The following is a 15,829-nucleotide window of genomic DNA, read 5'->3' on the forward strand; positions in this document are numbered from 1 at the left end:
AAAGATCCTACTCCAAGGACATTCTTATGTGCACAAGTATGTGAGTTAACAGTTGGTTGTTTTTTGTCTTTGTGTGCTTCTTGCAGAAAAGAATGGAAAAAAAAAATAAAAGCATTCTCAAAGTTACACATTTATATATGAAAATATAAAAGCAGCGTTTGTGTGAGATGTGAGGGCATGGCATTGGTGCCTGACATTCAGTTATTCTCTGACAGGATTTCTTTTCATTTCTTGGTTGAAATATGTTGGGTTTGACAACAGGGGCAATTCAGGTTACTAACCCACAATGAGTGGGCCTCTACGGTCCGTCTGTCATGCCTGTAATGCACTCTTTTAGAAATACGGTGGGCCCGGCTGGCGTGCATCCAGACCAGTAAAATACAGTAAGCCTGTGTATACATTTGTGAATAAAGAGGATGACAGAGGGAGTGAGAGTGTTTGAGTGGGAGATATAGCAGCAATTTAAGTTCTGTACAGGTTTTCAGTCGACACGTTCTTCTGTGTCGAGTATGTGTGTGCGTTTCTGCTTCACCAGGTGTCTGGAATGCATCTGAGCAAACAGGCAATATTTCACTCGTATGGTCTTTTGTGTCGCTGAACGGTGCACATTTAGGCCTGCAAAGAAAGCCTGAGAGTAACAAATGTTAACTTAAGGCCTCCCTGAAACAATGCCTCTCTCTGTACGCATGAAAAATTCCCCAGCAGCCTGCCATTACATTGTTTAGAATTTATATTTCCCAGAGGCGCACTTTGCCGACACATTCGGATACCAAACAAAAAGGAATGGTTTGCATTTCTCTATTGCTGCCCTGAGGTAGCTAAACATTCATTAGTCACTGAATTAGACTTAATCAGCTCCACATCACTGTGTGATCAGCTGCAGTAACGCCCCAGGAATGTCGGTGTTATCGTTAACGCTGATGACATACGCTGTGATTAACGGCACTACGGGGTGTGTTTATCCTTTTCCCCCGTAGCACTTACTGTTTCTTTAACATCTAGAAATAGCATTGTGCATTTAACTCGGTGACTATATTTTTCTTCCATTTAAATTTAAGTGTTTCCCTCTCCTGAGCATTTTACAGCAGGAGGAGGAAAAAATAGATAAATATTCCTGTGTCACTGGTGTTATATTACAGCACAGCTGCCAAAAATAAGATGGGACTGGTTGAAAACAGAGTATGTGGAATAAATGAGCCAAATAACTTTGGCAGAAAGTTATTTAGCTCATAATAAATTATAAAATAGGAACAGGAAAATATATATTTATTTCTGTTCAGGCTGACACAAAATCAAGTGGAAATTAGGGTAGAGGGCAAAGTCAATCTAGTTATTTTCCCCCTCGGACTCTATTTTCCTCCTACCTTTCATCCTCGTGCATGCTTCCAGTGCATTTTCACATATTTTAAAAGCCTTAAAGGCAGAAAAGGAAGAAAAGAAAGAGGAGGTAAGTCTGTGAAAAAAGAGTAAGAGAAGAGGACAGAAATAGTTGAGGGTGTGTAGGCCCGGCTCTGACCACTGGCATGCATGAGGAAGCAGCCTCCATTCCACAGGCCAGCGGATGGTTTAGAGACACTACAGAGCACACAGCTCAGCAGCCCACATGCAAGTCCACTGGCCTTCCCCACCCTCGGCTATTCTGGGCCTCTTTGCCACTGTGGTGGCTTTCACTCAGCAACCACACAAATAAAGCCTGAGCAAGAAAAACATGAGAAACTGGAGGTAGAGGAGAGGAGGGGGAGGAGATGCATTGTTTACTGTTTATCTTGTTGTTTTTTTTTAATTCCCACTTGCCGACATATGGTTAGGGAGCTGATTTACGGGACTGCGGCATCGCTAAAACAAAGTCATCTGGCTGGAGTTTACAATAAGCTGGCACGAGCATCTCCCAAAGGTTTAAAGGATAAATCTGCTTTATGTAACTGAAGTCTTATTTTTTCTGTCATGATGTTGTTCTCAGTAGGTGAGAAGGTAAGTACGGGAGGTCAAAGTTAAACTCAAAGTTAGATGATAATCAGTGATTGGCAATCATCAGCTTGGGCCCTTGCTTTCTTTTTAGATACAGTTGTCTAACTGGATGGTTAGTTTTTGAACCTATGCGATCATGTTTCATGTCACTCGTGTTTCTTGCTCACAGTATCACCACATTCCCAGTGTCAGCTATCAACTTGGCGAGTACGGTGTCATTAAAGCTTTTACGAAGGATGGGAAATAAGACTTGGAATGATCCTTTAAAAAGGAAGCACCGCCCAAGGTACAGTTAAATTATGTGAGTCTTATTTTCATTACACTGCTGTTAAAATACTGATAACATAGCTAAAATTCTAGGATGTGGCGTGGTCACTTGTCTGCCCACAGGAAATGAGCAAATCAGATGCTATCACAAGTCAATAGTAGCGGGTGAGCAGTAAAAACTGACTACTTTACCATAAGTAGATTCACTGAGCATAGAGTTTATTTTTTTAAGATTCTTTTAAAAACGTTATTACTAATTCCTAATAAACTTAAAGGACTAAATTTGATAAAAGAGTATAAAAAGTCACGTCAGAATATTTGTCGTGCAATAAAAACACACTTATCATTTCACAATAGTCTCTTAAGTCATCGTACTGTGATATAAGAACCTGTGGCAATGAATCAGCGTCACCAAGAGCATGAACTGTTCGAACTCCAAATGAGAGGCGGTGCCAGAGATTCTTCTCATTCGTGTTTAATGATTTATCCGTGGGGATGTGGAATTAGTAGTAAATACATGAGTAAATCTGGATGCAGATGTGTGGGATTCGAAAGTGACGCACAACACAAGCATTTGTTTTAACGTTTACCTAAGGAGGAAGTGAAATCCATGGGATTAAAACTGTCTCGGGCCAAGATATGGTCATGTCTAATGTTTCAAAAGTAAAATAAACAAACATAAAAAGTAGTATTTCACAGAAGCGAGATGCGAGTGGCAGAATATACAGCTAAGCTAAGCAGTTATTCATACCCTGCTTGTTTGTTTTTTGTGAAGCAGTGTCTGTCATTTACCTAATTAATTTGCCAAAGGGCTCAAATACATAATAGTAGAATAGTACGATTTAATGCTTTTTAACTTTTAACATGGACAGTTAAGAATAATGCAAAATGTCAGTGTTTATAATTACACATACCCGTCATAGCAATCAATAGAATATTCTTTTTGCTTAATCGCATCTTCTACTTTGTTATTGTAGTTCGTAACCATGATCCTGCATTTAACTGTATCCTAAACCACTCCTTCTTGCCGTAGACCTCCAGCTGAGTTAGGTTGAAGGCCTTGAATTTCAGCTCCTTCAGCAAATTTTCATTGGCGCTGAGGTCGGGACTTTGAAATGCCTACTTCTAAACCTTCACACGATTATTGGTGAACTTACTGCTGTGAAGTTACGGCATAAACCCAGATTAGAGGTTGAATATCTTGCACTTTCTTCAAGGGTCATGATCATGATCCATTCGACCTTGACCACAGTTCCCACCATCATGCTTCCTTGCTTTTGTCCTCCATACAAAGGCTGTGCCCATGTGTCCAGAAAGCTCAAGTTTTGTTTCCTAAGACCACAAAATAAATAACCAGAAATCTCTTCTCCAAGCGCTGTTTTGTAAATGCCAAATGTGCTTTCAGAAGCATGGGCTTGAGCACAAACATAATGAAGAGTTCACTGAAGTGTAGCCCTTGAAATTTGTATCCACTAGTTTGACAGATTCTTCAGGATGGCCTTGGAAGTGGTTATTGGATTGCTAATGACTTCCATGCCAAGACTGGGGACACTTTGAGCTTCCGACCTGGAACTTTCAAAGTGTCTGAGTGTTCTTGAGCTTCCCATGATGGATTGTACAGTAGCCTTGTGAACTTGGAATCGTTTTGCAGCCGTGTTTTAGCTTTGAACCTCTTTATGGGCAGTCACAAGGTTCAGGTTACTTACTTTAGTTCACAGGAATATTTGGTCTGCAGTAAATAAATCGTCCATCCACATTTTCAAAACAAACACAGACAACCAAAAACAGACCAACGTAACACAACACATAAATAAATAATTATAAAAGAGAATCCACGTAGCATCATGGGGGCTAGCAAAATCTTGACCTCAAGTCAACACTGAGCTCCTCATCTTTATCACAGTAACATTTGATATATTGGCAACATGTGATTTTAGAATCATGGTGCAGGAAATTTAGATTTTTAATCAAAACTAAAATGTTTTGAAGTTGTGACGTTTATAAGAATTTTTGTATTTCGCCTTAAAATTAGATGTCAATAAAACTAAAAAAGTGTTTATACCTATTGTACCACCATTACTTATATATTTTTGCAGATAAACATAAAGGATAGACATTGTTTCACAATACATAAAAACAGGGAGGGCGTATGAATAATTGCCAGCTTAACTGTAGGTTAGGATGACCCTCAGCTTAGTATATGTGACAAAGAACAGGCAAAAGCACAGCTAGCATTTCAATAAACAAGAAACACTGTGACTGAGCATTCCAGCAAGGGTCCAGCTTGTCCTGACTCCGACTGAAGTGTCTTTGCTTGTTGTGGAATTTTTGTGGGTGGGGGGGGCTTCCTCTGGCTGCTGGCTAACACTGTCAACACTGACTACAAGTACAGATAAACTCTGCTTCTCTTTCTGTCTATAGCCACTTTCTTATTTTCTCTAAGTCCTCTTGATGAGGTTGATTGAATTATTTGTATTTTTAAATCTTTGTTCAGATCTCTAGTAAAATCTTCATAGACCTACTTTAACTCTTGGTTGGACTACTGCCACATATGTGCACATCTGGGAGCCACTTTTCATGTATTTTATATCCTGTGGTTAAAAGTATCTCACTATGGCCGGACATGAGCTCACAAGATAGAAGAATCAAAGTTTTTACTGTCCTAGCTGCTAGTGTGTAATGATATTGTCATGACGATCAATGTTGGAGAAAGTCTGACATGGGTTTGGCCAGTGCGAACTAGAATGTAACCTCTATGTCCTCTGATAGTAGCACTTTAGGAAAAAGAAGAAAACACAATGATTTAAAGATTTCAGACAAAGTGTTGGATGGTGCAGCAGTTCAATGTGAGATGAATAAAACATTTGCAACTACACGAAACAAGCTCTTTGTAGGTCCTTTCTTTCTTCTTACCTTTTATACTGTGTCTACATTCCCATCAGCATAAAAAGCACGATTTACACCGACTGAGGACAGACAACATTAATAGCTGTGAACTCTGTGATGTTGTGTACGACTCACCTCTTTCTCGGCGTGATAGTGAATTCAGTAGATTGACCGTTCCATTTTTTATGAAATCATTAAAGATTGATTAAAAGAAAACAAGGAAGCACTACAACTTCTGTTGCTCTTTGAAGCAACAGAGTCTCATGAGACTACTGCACATGCTGAATTATTAGCTTCTCGCTGTATTTGGCTTCATTTCATTGTTCACACTCTATAGTACAGTCTGCAACTGAGGGCGTAATTCCAGTGTAATTAAATGCTATTTAAGTCAGGCTATATTATTACATCTTACAGTTTCTTTTTTTTTTTATTTTACTAGTTTACCTGGGTTTTTTCCTTTATTAAATTATGGGGGTATTTTTAGGGGCAAGCTTTAAGATGTTCAGCCCTGATATTGTAATAGAGACAAAACACTTTATGAGGCCAGCTGACTCATGGTAACATAGACATCACAGTTTCAATATGTTTTTAAAAATGTTTCCTGGTCTGAAGAGTCATGATTTCTGCTGTGAAATTCAGATCTTAGTTTAAGGATTTGATGTAAACAACCTAAAAGCTTGGATGCTTCGATCCAACCTGCCTCGCATTAGTGGTTCAAACAAAATTGGGATTTATTATAAATCATTGGATATTTGTTTCCCCCCCCCCCCATGTTATGTTTTCATTGGCGTATACTGTAGTTAAAGTGTTTCAAAAAAAATTGTTCTCCAAAATTTCGATGATAGAATTATGTTTAAGTCACCACTAAATATGGAATTTGGAACTTCTTTAAAACAAAATGTGAAAACCCGGGTGGGCTTTTGCTAGTAATACAAATGAGGTTAACACCAGCTAGCAGGTTAGCATTCACATTAGCTTAGATGTTAGTGTAATGTTTACTAGCAGCTAACATGGTTATTTAGCAACTTTCTACTCAATTGAATAAATGTGATTCTTATTCACCCAAAGAGTCACATATTTATACAGTGTTTTTACTTCCACCTAAACACTTTTAACTAAGATCCCCGCTCTCTCACACAGAAGCACAGAGGCTAAAGTCTGGGCACGTTTGGGCAAGGTGCTAAACTCTAGGTTTAGCATCTTGCCCAAGGAGTGTTTGATACATGGACTGTAGGAATCCCGGATCAAACTACTGACCTTGTGATTAGTCCCGCTTTAAATGGCTCCACCTGATCCACAGCCGACCCAAATGTTCAAGTTCTTCATATCTTTTTATTTTTTTATGATGTGGTTGATTTTATTAGACACTGAATTATTTTGGATTATTTGGTCATCTGGGAGAGAGCTATTCTGACATCTGTTCCTATATTGTTTACTATATTGGTAATGATAGGTGTAAAAGCTCAAAAAAGATATTTTAAAACACATTACAGACTTGCATGGCATTATGGCTTTGGTGTTTTGTACAGACAGTAAGTGGAGCTTGATTTGCACTTGATAATATCTAATTATCTTATTTTGGTCTACCTGAGTAGAGCAGACATAATGTAACCAGATAGACATGACTCATACTGTCCTCACCTTAATATGCACAAATGCTGACTGGATAATGTGTCTGGAGCTGTCGACATCAAGTGCAGGCTGTGTTTAAGAGCAGATTATCTTGATCTTGGACTTATTGTCTTCTCAGCCACACAGGGCTGTTGTGTCTCAGTCAGCAGAGACTAGTGATGAAACTTAGTTTGTTCTATTAAAATAAAGACTTGCTGAGGATGCTGAGGTTGAGCAATGTGTCCCGTTGCATCAAATATCCAGTCCTGACAGTGCTCCTCATCCACAGCTCGTCCATCTGGTGCATCTCAACACTAATTCTTTAGGCGCCACCTTCTGGCCACATCTTGCCTACATCTAAAAAAAGAAAGAAAAAAAAAGCACTTTCACTTTCATTTTACCACTGACTTTTAGCTTACTACGTACATGCAGAGTAATTTCAATGAGATAAATAATTAACATATTTTTCCCCTTTACAGCACAGGATGACCTTCATACTTAAATTTAAAATACTGACAGCTGAAATGTTGTTGATAGACTGCATTAATCTCTCAGAAGATAAGTGTCATGACCTTGTGTGTTTACATAGTAAATGGAGAGGACAGGGAGGTTTGATCAAAGTTCAAGAACAGCTATGTGCTGCTGTTGTATTTGGCTGTGCTGTTAGGCAATCATGTAGTCCTACCAAGTACTCCATGTTTTGAGTAGATAAACATTTTTATTGTTGTGGACAAAAATCTCAAGAGAAATCTGGCCCACAAATTTGCGAGTGATGTGTATCTCCTTCTGGAGGAATGCTCAGTGTCCGATTGCATGACTGATTGTCACTGCAGGGGAGGATACAAGGAAGGAAGAAATCATTAAACTACGCAATCAAAAGTCACAGAGAGGTCTCTCGATGCAATCGGCCTGTCTTAGGTTTTCCTAGAATTCATAACTTGTTAACCCCAAAATCCCCCTTAAAGCTGCTGTTGGTTGAATTTTGAAACGATCAGATTAGAAGCCATTGGACTAAATAAATGGCCAGGATGGAAATCTGTGCAACGCAAGCTAATTCACTTCATAACCAATATGAAACGCTGCAAAACTGTGCATGAATTAGAAAACTGGTGTAGTTAATAAAACAACTGTAACACGTTTACCTTTAAAATGCAGTTTTGATGTCATATTGATGATTTGTATAGTCTTTAAGCAACAATCTGACACATTATGGTGTGGTGAGTGCTATCGAAAGTGACTTCGCTTAATATAAGACATGCACAGCACCGACAAGTCAGGTAAGTGAAGACAGTGCCCTAACCCCTTAATGCCTAGTGTGTCATATTTGATAAATACAGGGTTTTTTCAGTTGTTGAGACTTCTACATCAGCAGTGTGATTTTCCCCCCCTGAAAACCTGAATAAATTGCATTGTAAGCAATTAAAAAACAAGCTGCCAGATGTCGCAAATAAATTACAAATTAAAAGTCATGTATGTAAATTAAAATTTTAAATAATTTTGTCAGATGGCTCAATAAATTGTTGATTTTCAAAAAAAAACTAGAATTTTCTGGCAATTATTTCAGATTTTAAGCTTTAACAGGCTAATCCTCCAACAGGGTCGCCATTACCAAACTTGACCTGGGTGGATTTCACTTCTGAACCTGGAAGAGGATGCAAATATATATTCTGGCTTTGGTAGAATATGTTTACAGTTTTGGGTATCGCAATTATAATCATTTTTGTTTCAGAACATAGAGTGTATTTATTTCTGTTTTCCATGGTGCAGTGACCGTCAGAGAAGGGAACAGGAGTTTGATTAGACAAGGAAGATGATGACGTTTCCTGTTGAACCTATGTTTCTACCAAGAAATATTTTTAGGGAAGAAAACAACAGGAAACAGCTGAAATACTCATTTTGTCTGAAGATAATTGAATATACAATGAATTAAGATTTTTAAAACATTGTGTTTCTGTTGACTCTTGAGACTAAACACTGCTGCAGTCCTTTAATCTCCTCCAAGGCTTTAAGTTAAAAAGAGCAGGTCACTTATCACTAACACACTTCTGGTTACTTATTTTTGGTATATTGTGGTAAATATTATCTTTTTTTTTTTCTTTTTACATTTGCTTTAGTACAAGGTTTTGTGTTTGTCATGTCTTGTGTGGCAGTTTTACATATTTTATCAGTTTATGAGGGATCCAATCAAACAATAAAACAAACAACAAAACAAAAGAAATCAACATAAAAATGCTGGGGTTATGGTTAACCTGCCATACAGAAAAAAAGAGAGCATAAAAAAATTAATGCAAGAAGAGATGATCAATTTGAAAATGATGAGGAGACAGAAGTTCAAGGCTACTTAATGTTCACTTAATCTCTGTTATCGTCTATACTTTGCGTTCAGTTAGAAAAATAGTTATTACTTGTGCATACTTTTAAAGCTCAAGCCAAAATTATGTAGGAAACGGACACTGATTCATTTGGCAATGGGAAAAGGGAAGACAGCTCGCCATGCAAACATGCAGGAATGCTATTCATGCTGCTGAGTAATACCACAGTTGGAAGCCGCTATTGCAGACTGACAGGAATACTTTTAAACTGGGATCATGTCTTGGAAAAATATTCATGTTTCATCCACAGATGAAGCCTGAAAAACTAATTTGGGTTAACCCAGTTAACCTGCCAGACACCGTAGCATAAGCCCCCGCACAAGCAGGACCATGACTTTCAGCAGGACGAATTTCAGTTTAACTGGGATGCAACTCACAGGTTTGTGTTGATTTTTGTTGGTTTTCTAACCTTGGGGGACGTACACATTAATTCACTACAGCTGAGACTCTTGGCAGACCTGAGGATAAGAACACTGAGTGCTTGCAGCTGAGATAGTCATCAGGTAGTGCGAGTGCAGACCTATGAGTTAGACTTCCCCAGCTCCTCACGAACGTGATGTTGTGCATTCTGTTACACAACAGTAGCCACATCTTCATGGCTGAATGAGTCTTTAAACTATCTGTTAACACGGCACGCAACTGATACAGAAGTTTTTCCTCCCACTGAGGTAGGCATGTCATGCACATGAACACTCCTACTACAAGACCGACAGGGAACAATGAGGCTTCACACTGTGGTTTGTGTGTGCAGTTCTGATAGCGATGCCTTATTTCTCCCACATATTGTTTGACAGCTGTGATGAGCTTCTGTGTGTGCACAAAGGCAATTCTGGGGCCGTGCGATATGAAAGTTTTGGCAGATGCGTGCTGAGTGGATAAAACAAAATCGTTGACAATATCTGCTCATCTCCAAGCTTTGACCCGACGGGAGCAAGGCCATGGCTGGGTGCGCCTCTCTTATCGCCATATCTTCATCTGTGGGGCCAACCCAGAGCTGCTGGCCAAGCTTTGTTTTTTTCTTCTTCTCCTTTTTGCACCACCATGCCTCTGGGTTTCAGGTGGGCTTTTTGTTCCCTGTGGTAACTGGATGCAGGCTGTGGGCTAAGGAACAATACAGCTTTCAGAGAGCAAGGAAGAAACTGCACGTAGCGATTCCCACGGCATATTATGCAAGGGAACTCCTCATTACCCCTGTTTTCAAGAACGTGTGCTTACCTCCCTCTCTATAGGCTAAAGGAAACATCCATTTAGAGATCTCATGTTCATCTTCCAAATCAAATAAACACAGTCAACTTAGAAAGAAGTCATTTATGTAACTCACCCACTCGTAAGGTCATCAAGGACATTTGTTGGTTGTTTTCTTTTCCCTCCCCTGAATGAAATGTTTCTCAAACCATTAATCATGAACTTGTCTTTATGTGCAGATTAAAAAAAGCATGAAGGAAGAAGAAGATCAGCTAATACTAATGTAAATAAACAGAAAAGGATGATTAAAAAAAAAATACAAAACTCAATGATTTTTGGCCTTTGCCATAATTCAAGGTCACCTTTTTGGGGATTTGTATTGGACATGATATATGTTGATAACCAGATAACTAGGGAAACTCTATCAGATAAAGCTTGATATCCTTGAAGATCTTTTTTTTTAGGCTTTAGTGCTTCTCTGTTTAATCAGACCATGTAAGGACAGTTCCATGATTGCAGAGTGCAGGTCCAAGGTTTATGCAGTGATAATACGTGTGCTTAGCAGTTTTTTTTTAAATCCTGGAGGACATTCTGCTCAGGCTCACTGCAGAGAGACACTTGTGTGAGTGAAGCATACACAGCGGTGAGTCATTGTTTGTGCTTATTATTTCAGAATAATTGCTACTAGTTTTACATAAAAGGATTTTTAAAAACTAATTAGATGACAAAGCCTTTGCACTTTCGTTAGAGATTGTAATTGTAAAGAACATAACATTTTGAAGCAGTTATTATCTGTGTTTTCTAAATGCAGTTCTGGCACATTTGCTATTGTAGTGGACCTTGATCACTCTTTGCCTGATTATTAACTCACATGTTGAAGCCAAGTTGAGAAAAAATTGAAGCGAGGAATGTTTACAAACTGAAAAATAAATTGACAGATGCAACAAGTAAAGTTTAAAAAAGGTGACTGCAGTGCAAACATTGGAGTGCAACAAGAAGGAAAAAGATCTGAATGGCATAAAAGGATGTTGTTTGTGCATTATCCATTTCATATCAAAGCTCACTTTATCAACATGAAGGACATGTTTCACAGAGATAGTTGGAAGATAGGAAAAGGCATGTTCTGTGATTTGTTTTTGTTCTGTTAGAGTGTAGGCCTGTACTGCCACATAGAGCATATGTGAGCACAAGTTCAGCTGAATATACAGTAATGTGCAAAAATCTTTAGTCAACCCTATTTCATTTCTTATTCTTCAGAAATAGTTTTCCAGGATTCTTGAAAGATGTCAAAGCTCTTCTCTACATGTTTGCTGCCTTTTGTTCTGTACTCAGCCAATCCATGGTTGATAGTGTTCCATTATGTGAAAACTTTGAAAGCCCTTTAGACAATCTGGAGAGCCTTCAAAACAATATAGTCTGTCTCTTGGGAAGAAAAATAAAAATAAGACAGGGCTAGATCAATGCTTTTGCACACTACACAGTAAGCAGTATTAGAACTGTTAAAATTAGAGCTGAAGCCCGAGAAGTCTCTTCCATCAAAGCCACATTGTGCTCTATGCATGTAAGCACAGTGTAGCACAGATAAGCATATTTGACAGCCAACAGGGTTTTAGCTGCATCAGTGGGAGTAACTGAAATGGTCCACCCACCTTCTGCCTGGTGAAATAGAAGCAGTGGCTCTTACACCCTTGCTTCTCCCAAATGAACATACTCAAAAGAAATCAGTAACTAACAAAATAAAGTTTCTTGTGCACTGAGGGTAGAGGGTAGAAAGGATTGTTTTTATGAATGGCTTAAGTACAGACAGGGAAGCAGACCTAATGTAAATTTGGAGTTTTCTTTCTACTAAACATGTCATTAGTGGCCCTGTGATGCATTAGTGACCTGTGCAGGGAGTATCTTGCTTATCAACATATGACAGCTATGCCATGAGAACCTTCTGTCCCCTCAGAATAAGAGGTTAAGAAAAGGGATAGATAAATAAATTAATTAATAATTTTAGAAATGTCTCATTGAAATTTAAAATGTGATTTTTAAGAGAAATCTTGTGACAGCAGAAACTGCAGCGGTAGCAGAAATTACAACAGATATATTATAATAGCTATGCATTAAATATCTGAAGTGGCCAAAAAGGGCTCAATAAAATATAATGTAGAACACAGATAAGGCACAATAGCGCAGACTGACAAAAGTCATTGCAATACAGGCTTTCTTTATTATTATTATTTTCTTTTTTTTTCATATATATATAACCCATTCATAAACTCGTCGACAGCATTCTATTAACCAGTTTAACCAAATATATTAAACATAAGCACACAGAACCATCAGCAATCAATTTTTGTTTTTGGCACATAACCGGAACTCTTCCTTTCGGCGCCTGAGCCAGCACGGAATGTTTTTGCTGTCGCACTAGATAGCTGTCAAGCCGACAAGTGCCTCCTTCCCTACCTTACAGTAAGGTGTATATTAATGTCACCTTTCATTACTTTTACGTACATTTTGTTCATGTAAGACCTCGAGATGATTCTCTGTTACTGAAAGCAATCAATTTATGTTTTTGTATCTGTGTGACGTTAACGTGTCGCTCTGTTTTTAACGTTGGCACATCGTTTGGTAACTGGCGACTAAGAGCTAGCAGCATAACTTCATGATATTGTAAGCTAATTAACACAGATATCTTCTGTGCTTCTAGTGAAGCTGTGGTATCTCATAGGGTACTGCTAAGGGAAACCGTGAAAGCTTTTAAATTTCTTAATGTGCTCGGGCTGCAATAGCTGCTGTTTGACTGCTGGCTGACACGCTCCCTTGAAGATTATGTGTTGATCCAATTATCTGAGGCTAGCCACTACTAGCATATGTCTTTGTAAACACTTTGTTGCTGACCAATGTCAGAAATTTTCAGTGCTGGCAGAGTCTCGTTTTATGTGTTTCATATCTGGTGCTTCGTTAATCAGAAAGGGGTTCAAATGCTGAAGTTGGTCGGAAGTGTAATGTGAATTTAAATGCCATGATCATTTGTCTTAAAGAAAGCAAAGTATAGCCTATTATCCAAACAGGAGAATGTTGTTTTCCGTATAGTTAAACTCTCGCTGTTGTGTCCTTGCTTCACTTTAAGTAGACCCTGTGCAGGAAAATTTTTCTGCAAGGACTAAGTACATATTGAAATCAGTGTTGACAATGCTCCTTTCAGACACTGATCATTCATGCAAGTCATGAGACACATGTGAGTGAAAGGGCTTTTGTTTTTCTCTGTTAGCATGGTGGAAAAAATTATATCATGGAAAATTTTCAATATTTTCCATCATTTTTTTAAGGATGTGAAAATCAAATATATTTTAAACCCATTACATTGAAGCTATAGTGTTTCAAGCACTTTAAAAGCTCAAAAAATGTAGCAAACTTATTACAACATATTAAACTCATTTTGAGTTTGAGGAAATGGCTGTTCAAACAGTATAAATACAGTATATCTCTGAGTTTAGTTCAGTTCACAAAACCACAGTCATGTAGAAGAATGCTGGCATGAGAGCTGCGCTTATGACAATTATAGACACCCTTCATGGGGAGGGTGAGCCACAGAAGGTCAATGCTGAAATGGCTGCTTGTTGGCAATAGTGTTGTATCAAAATGTACTCATGCAAAGCTGACTAGAAGGGAGAAGTGTGGTAAGAAAAGGTGTGAAAGCAAAAGGGATGGCCGCAGCCTCAAAAGAATTAGCAATTCATTAACTACAATCTTCCTTTCACAGCAAAGTTTCTGCAGTCAGTGACCCTCAGGTTGTTTTTTTTCTTTGCGTATCTTCAGGTTTGCAGGATGGCCCAGACAGACAGCAAGGTACTGGTTTTGGGAGCGTTGGCTGGAGTGGCTGGTGTCAGCTTGGCTGTGGTGTGTTACCAAAGTTTTAGGTCTCGGCGAAGAGGCTCGTGCCCGGGATTCCAATTTCACCACACTAATGAGCAAGGGTATGGTCTCACGCTGGTGGATGGTCCTGGTCTGCCCAGCGGTCAGGCCGAAGTGCTGGATCGCCTTGAAGCCCTGATTCAGTGTGTGTCAGAGCTGAAGGATGAAATGAAGGCGTTGAAGAACGCTCTGCCATCGCTGCAAGACCAGGTCAGAGAGGAGTTCAGGGGACGTGAAGAGGCACGGCGAACTGGCTCTCTGCACAGGACTACGCCAACACGAAGGAAAAGAACTGCAGCCACTGTTGCTGAAGCCAGAGCTACAGGCCGGAGCTCAGAGGAAGCAGAGAGTGAAGGAGGGTGAGTACTTTAAAAGCTGAGAAATTCAGTTTTCCCTTTTTATTATCTGGTTAGAGATTTCTTAAAAATGTCTGAGCAAATGTACAACAACATCAGAATCTTTTCCATTAACAGATTCTATGACAGTAATATGCTTTCCTGAATTGTCTGTCTCTCAGCAAGCCATAGAAGTCATTTGACTTCCTCCAAAGCGCTCTTTTGCTCACATACACATAGATACATATAGACTTAAACTGAAAATATCAGATTAACAGGATTCACACAAAAAATTATGCCCAACCTAAACAAATGCTACTTTTTACTTACAATTCCATCCCATTACACCAGCCTCACTAGCTGCAGCAGTTTTGAATTTTAAGTGATGAAGAAGCCGCTAGATCGAATAAATAGATACATCTACAGCACATGAGGTGCACATATTTTATGTGCACCTCATGTGCTGTTAAGGAACACACACTGCATGTGGCTAATCTGCCAATATCACAGTACTAATGCTGGTACGCTGATGCAGGAAGTGCAGTGGCTCAATAATAATGACATATTTGTAAAGTAAGACTATTGTGTCCTTCGCTGTTCTTTCTTTGTGAATTATAGAATAGGGATTAAATGAGTAACACTTAGTTTGTCTCCATAAGTCAGTTACAGACTTCTCTATTGCAGTTTCTGGCTTGGTTTCATAATTGTTACACCCTTAACAAATCTTAACATTATCACAGAAGTGAATCTGTGGTGTAAGAAAAGCATGTGCTGCAATTAAAGTTAAACAAAAGATAATGCACACTTGTGGTCTGTTTTAAGATGTGGGAATGAAAAGGCACTTAAGAAGAATTCTAATCTCACTTTTATTTCATGTTCTGTGAAGGGAAAAGTATATGGTTTTCTGTGGTTTCCTGGGAGCCAAACAGCTAGTTAGATTAAAGTGACGTGAAGTGAGTCACTGAGCAAAAAGGGAACCTGTGATCTGGCTAAAGCAAAAGCCCAAAATGAAACAGAAAGCACACGCAAAAAATAAAGTTCCAATTTAATACAACAAAACAGACACTTTGATAAAGATGAAGGGGAAGATGGGACTGATTAGGGTTTAGAACCAGATGTGGAAACTGTGACTTACCTGTAGTGATTTGCACTGTTTGCCTGTAACACAACCATTGTGGTGACTATAATGAGCTCTTAACACATGAGACAGAGGAAGGGCAAACGGGAAAACACCTGGAGCATTAGAATTATGCTAAATAATAAAATGACATAAAAAGAGGAGCCAAAAAATTAGAAAAACTC

The 15,829-nt window shown here is 38.8% G+C and overlaps 1 protein-coding gene across 3 annotated transcripts in view; it reads left to right on the forward strand.

The window, feature by feature from the left end:
* The first annotated feature begins 10,871 nt into the window (after positions 1-10,871).
* rmdn2 (regulator of microtubule dynamics 2) overlaps positions 10,872-15,829 on the forward strand; it is a 41,133-nt gene continuing 36,175 nt past the window's right edge. The window contains exons 1-2 of one of the 3 annotated variants that reach the window (XM_084948195.1): positions 10,872-10,932; positions 14,097-14,551. In XM_084948195.1, the coding sequence (XP_084804321.1) occupies positions 14,106-14,551 (446 nt within the window). In that variant the 5' untranslated portion in view covers positions 10,872-10,932; positions 14,097-14,105. Of the gene's footprint in view, positions 10,933-12,648; positions 12,752-14,096; positions 14,552-15,829 lie in introns of those variants that run through there. The other 2 variants (XM_084948192.1, XM_084948194.1) reach the window with 2 other exon arrangements.

Source organism: Perissodus microlepis, chromosome 13 (genome assembly GCF_051167445.1).
Source record: "Perissodus microlepis isolate ML-2025 ecotype Zambia chromosome 13, ASM5116744v1, whole genome shotgun sequence".
Taxonomy (NCBI): Eukaryota; Metazoa; Chordata; class Actinopteri; order Cichliformes; family Cichlidae; genus Perissodus; species Perissodus microlepis.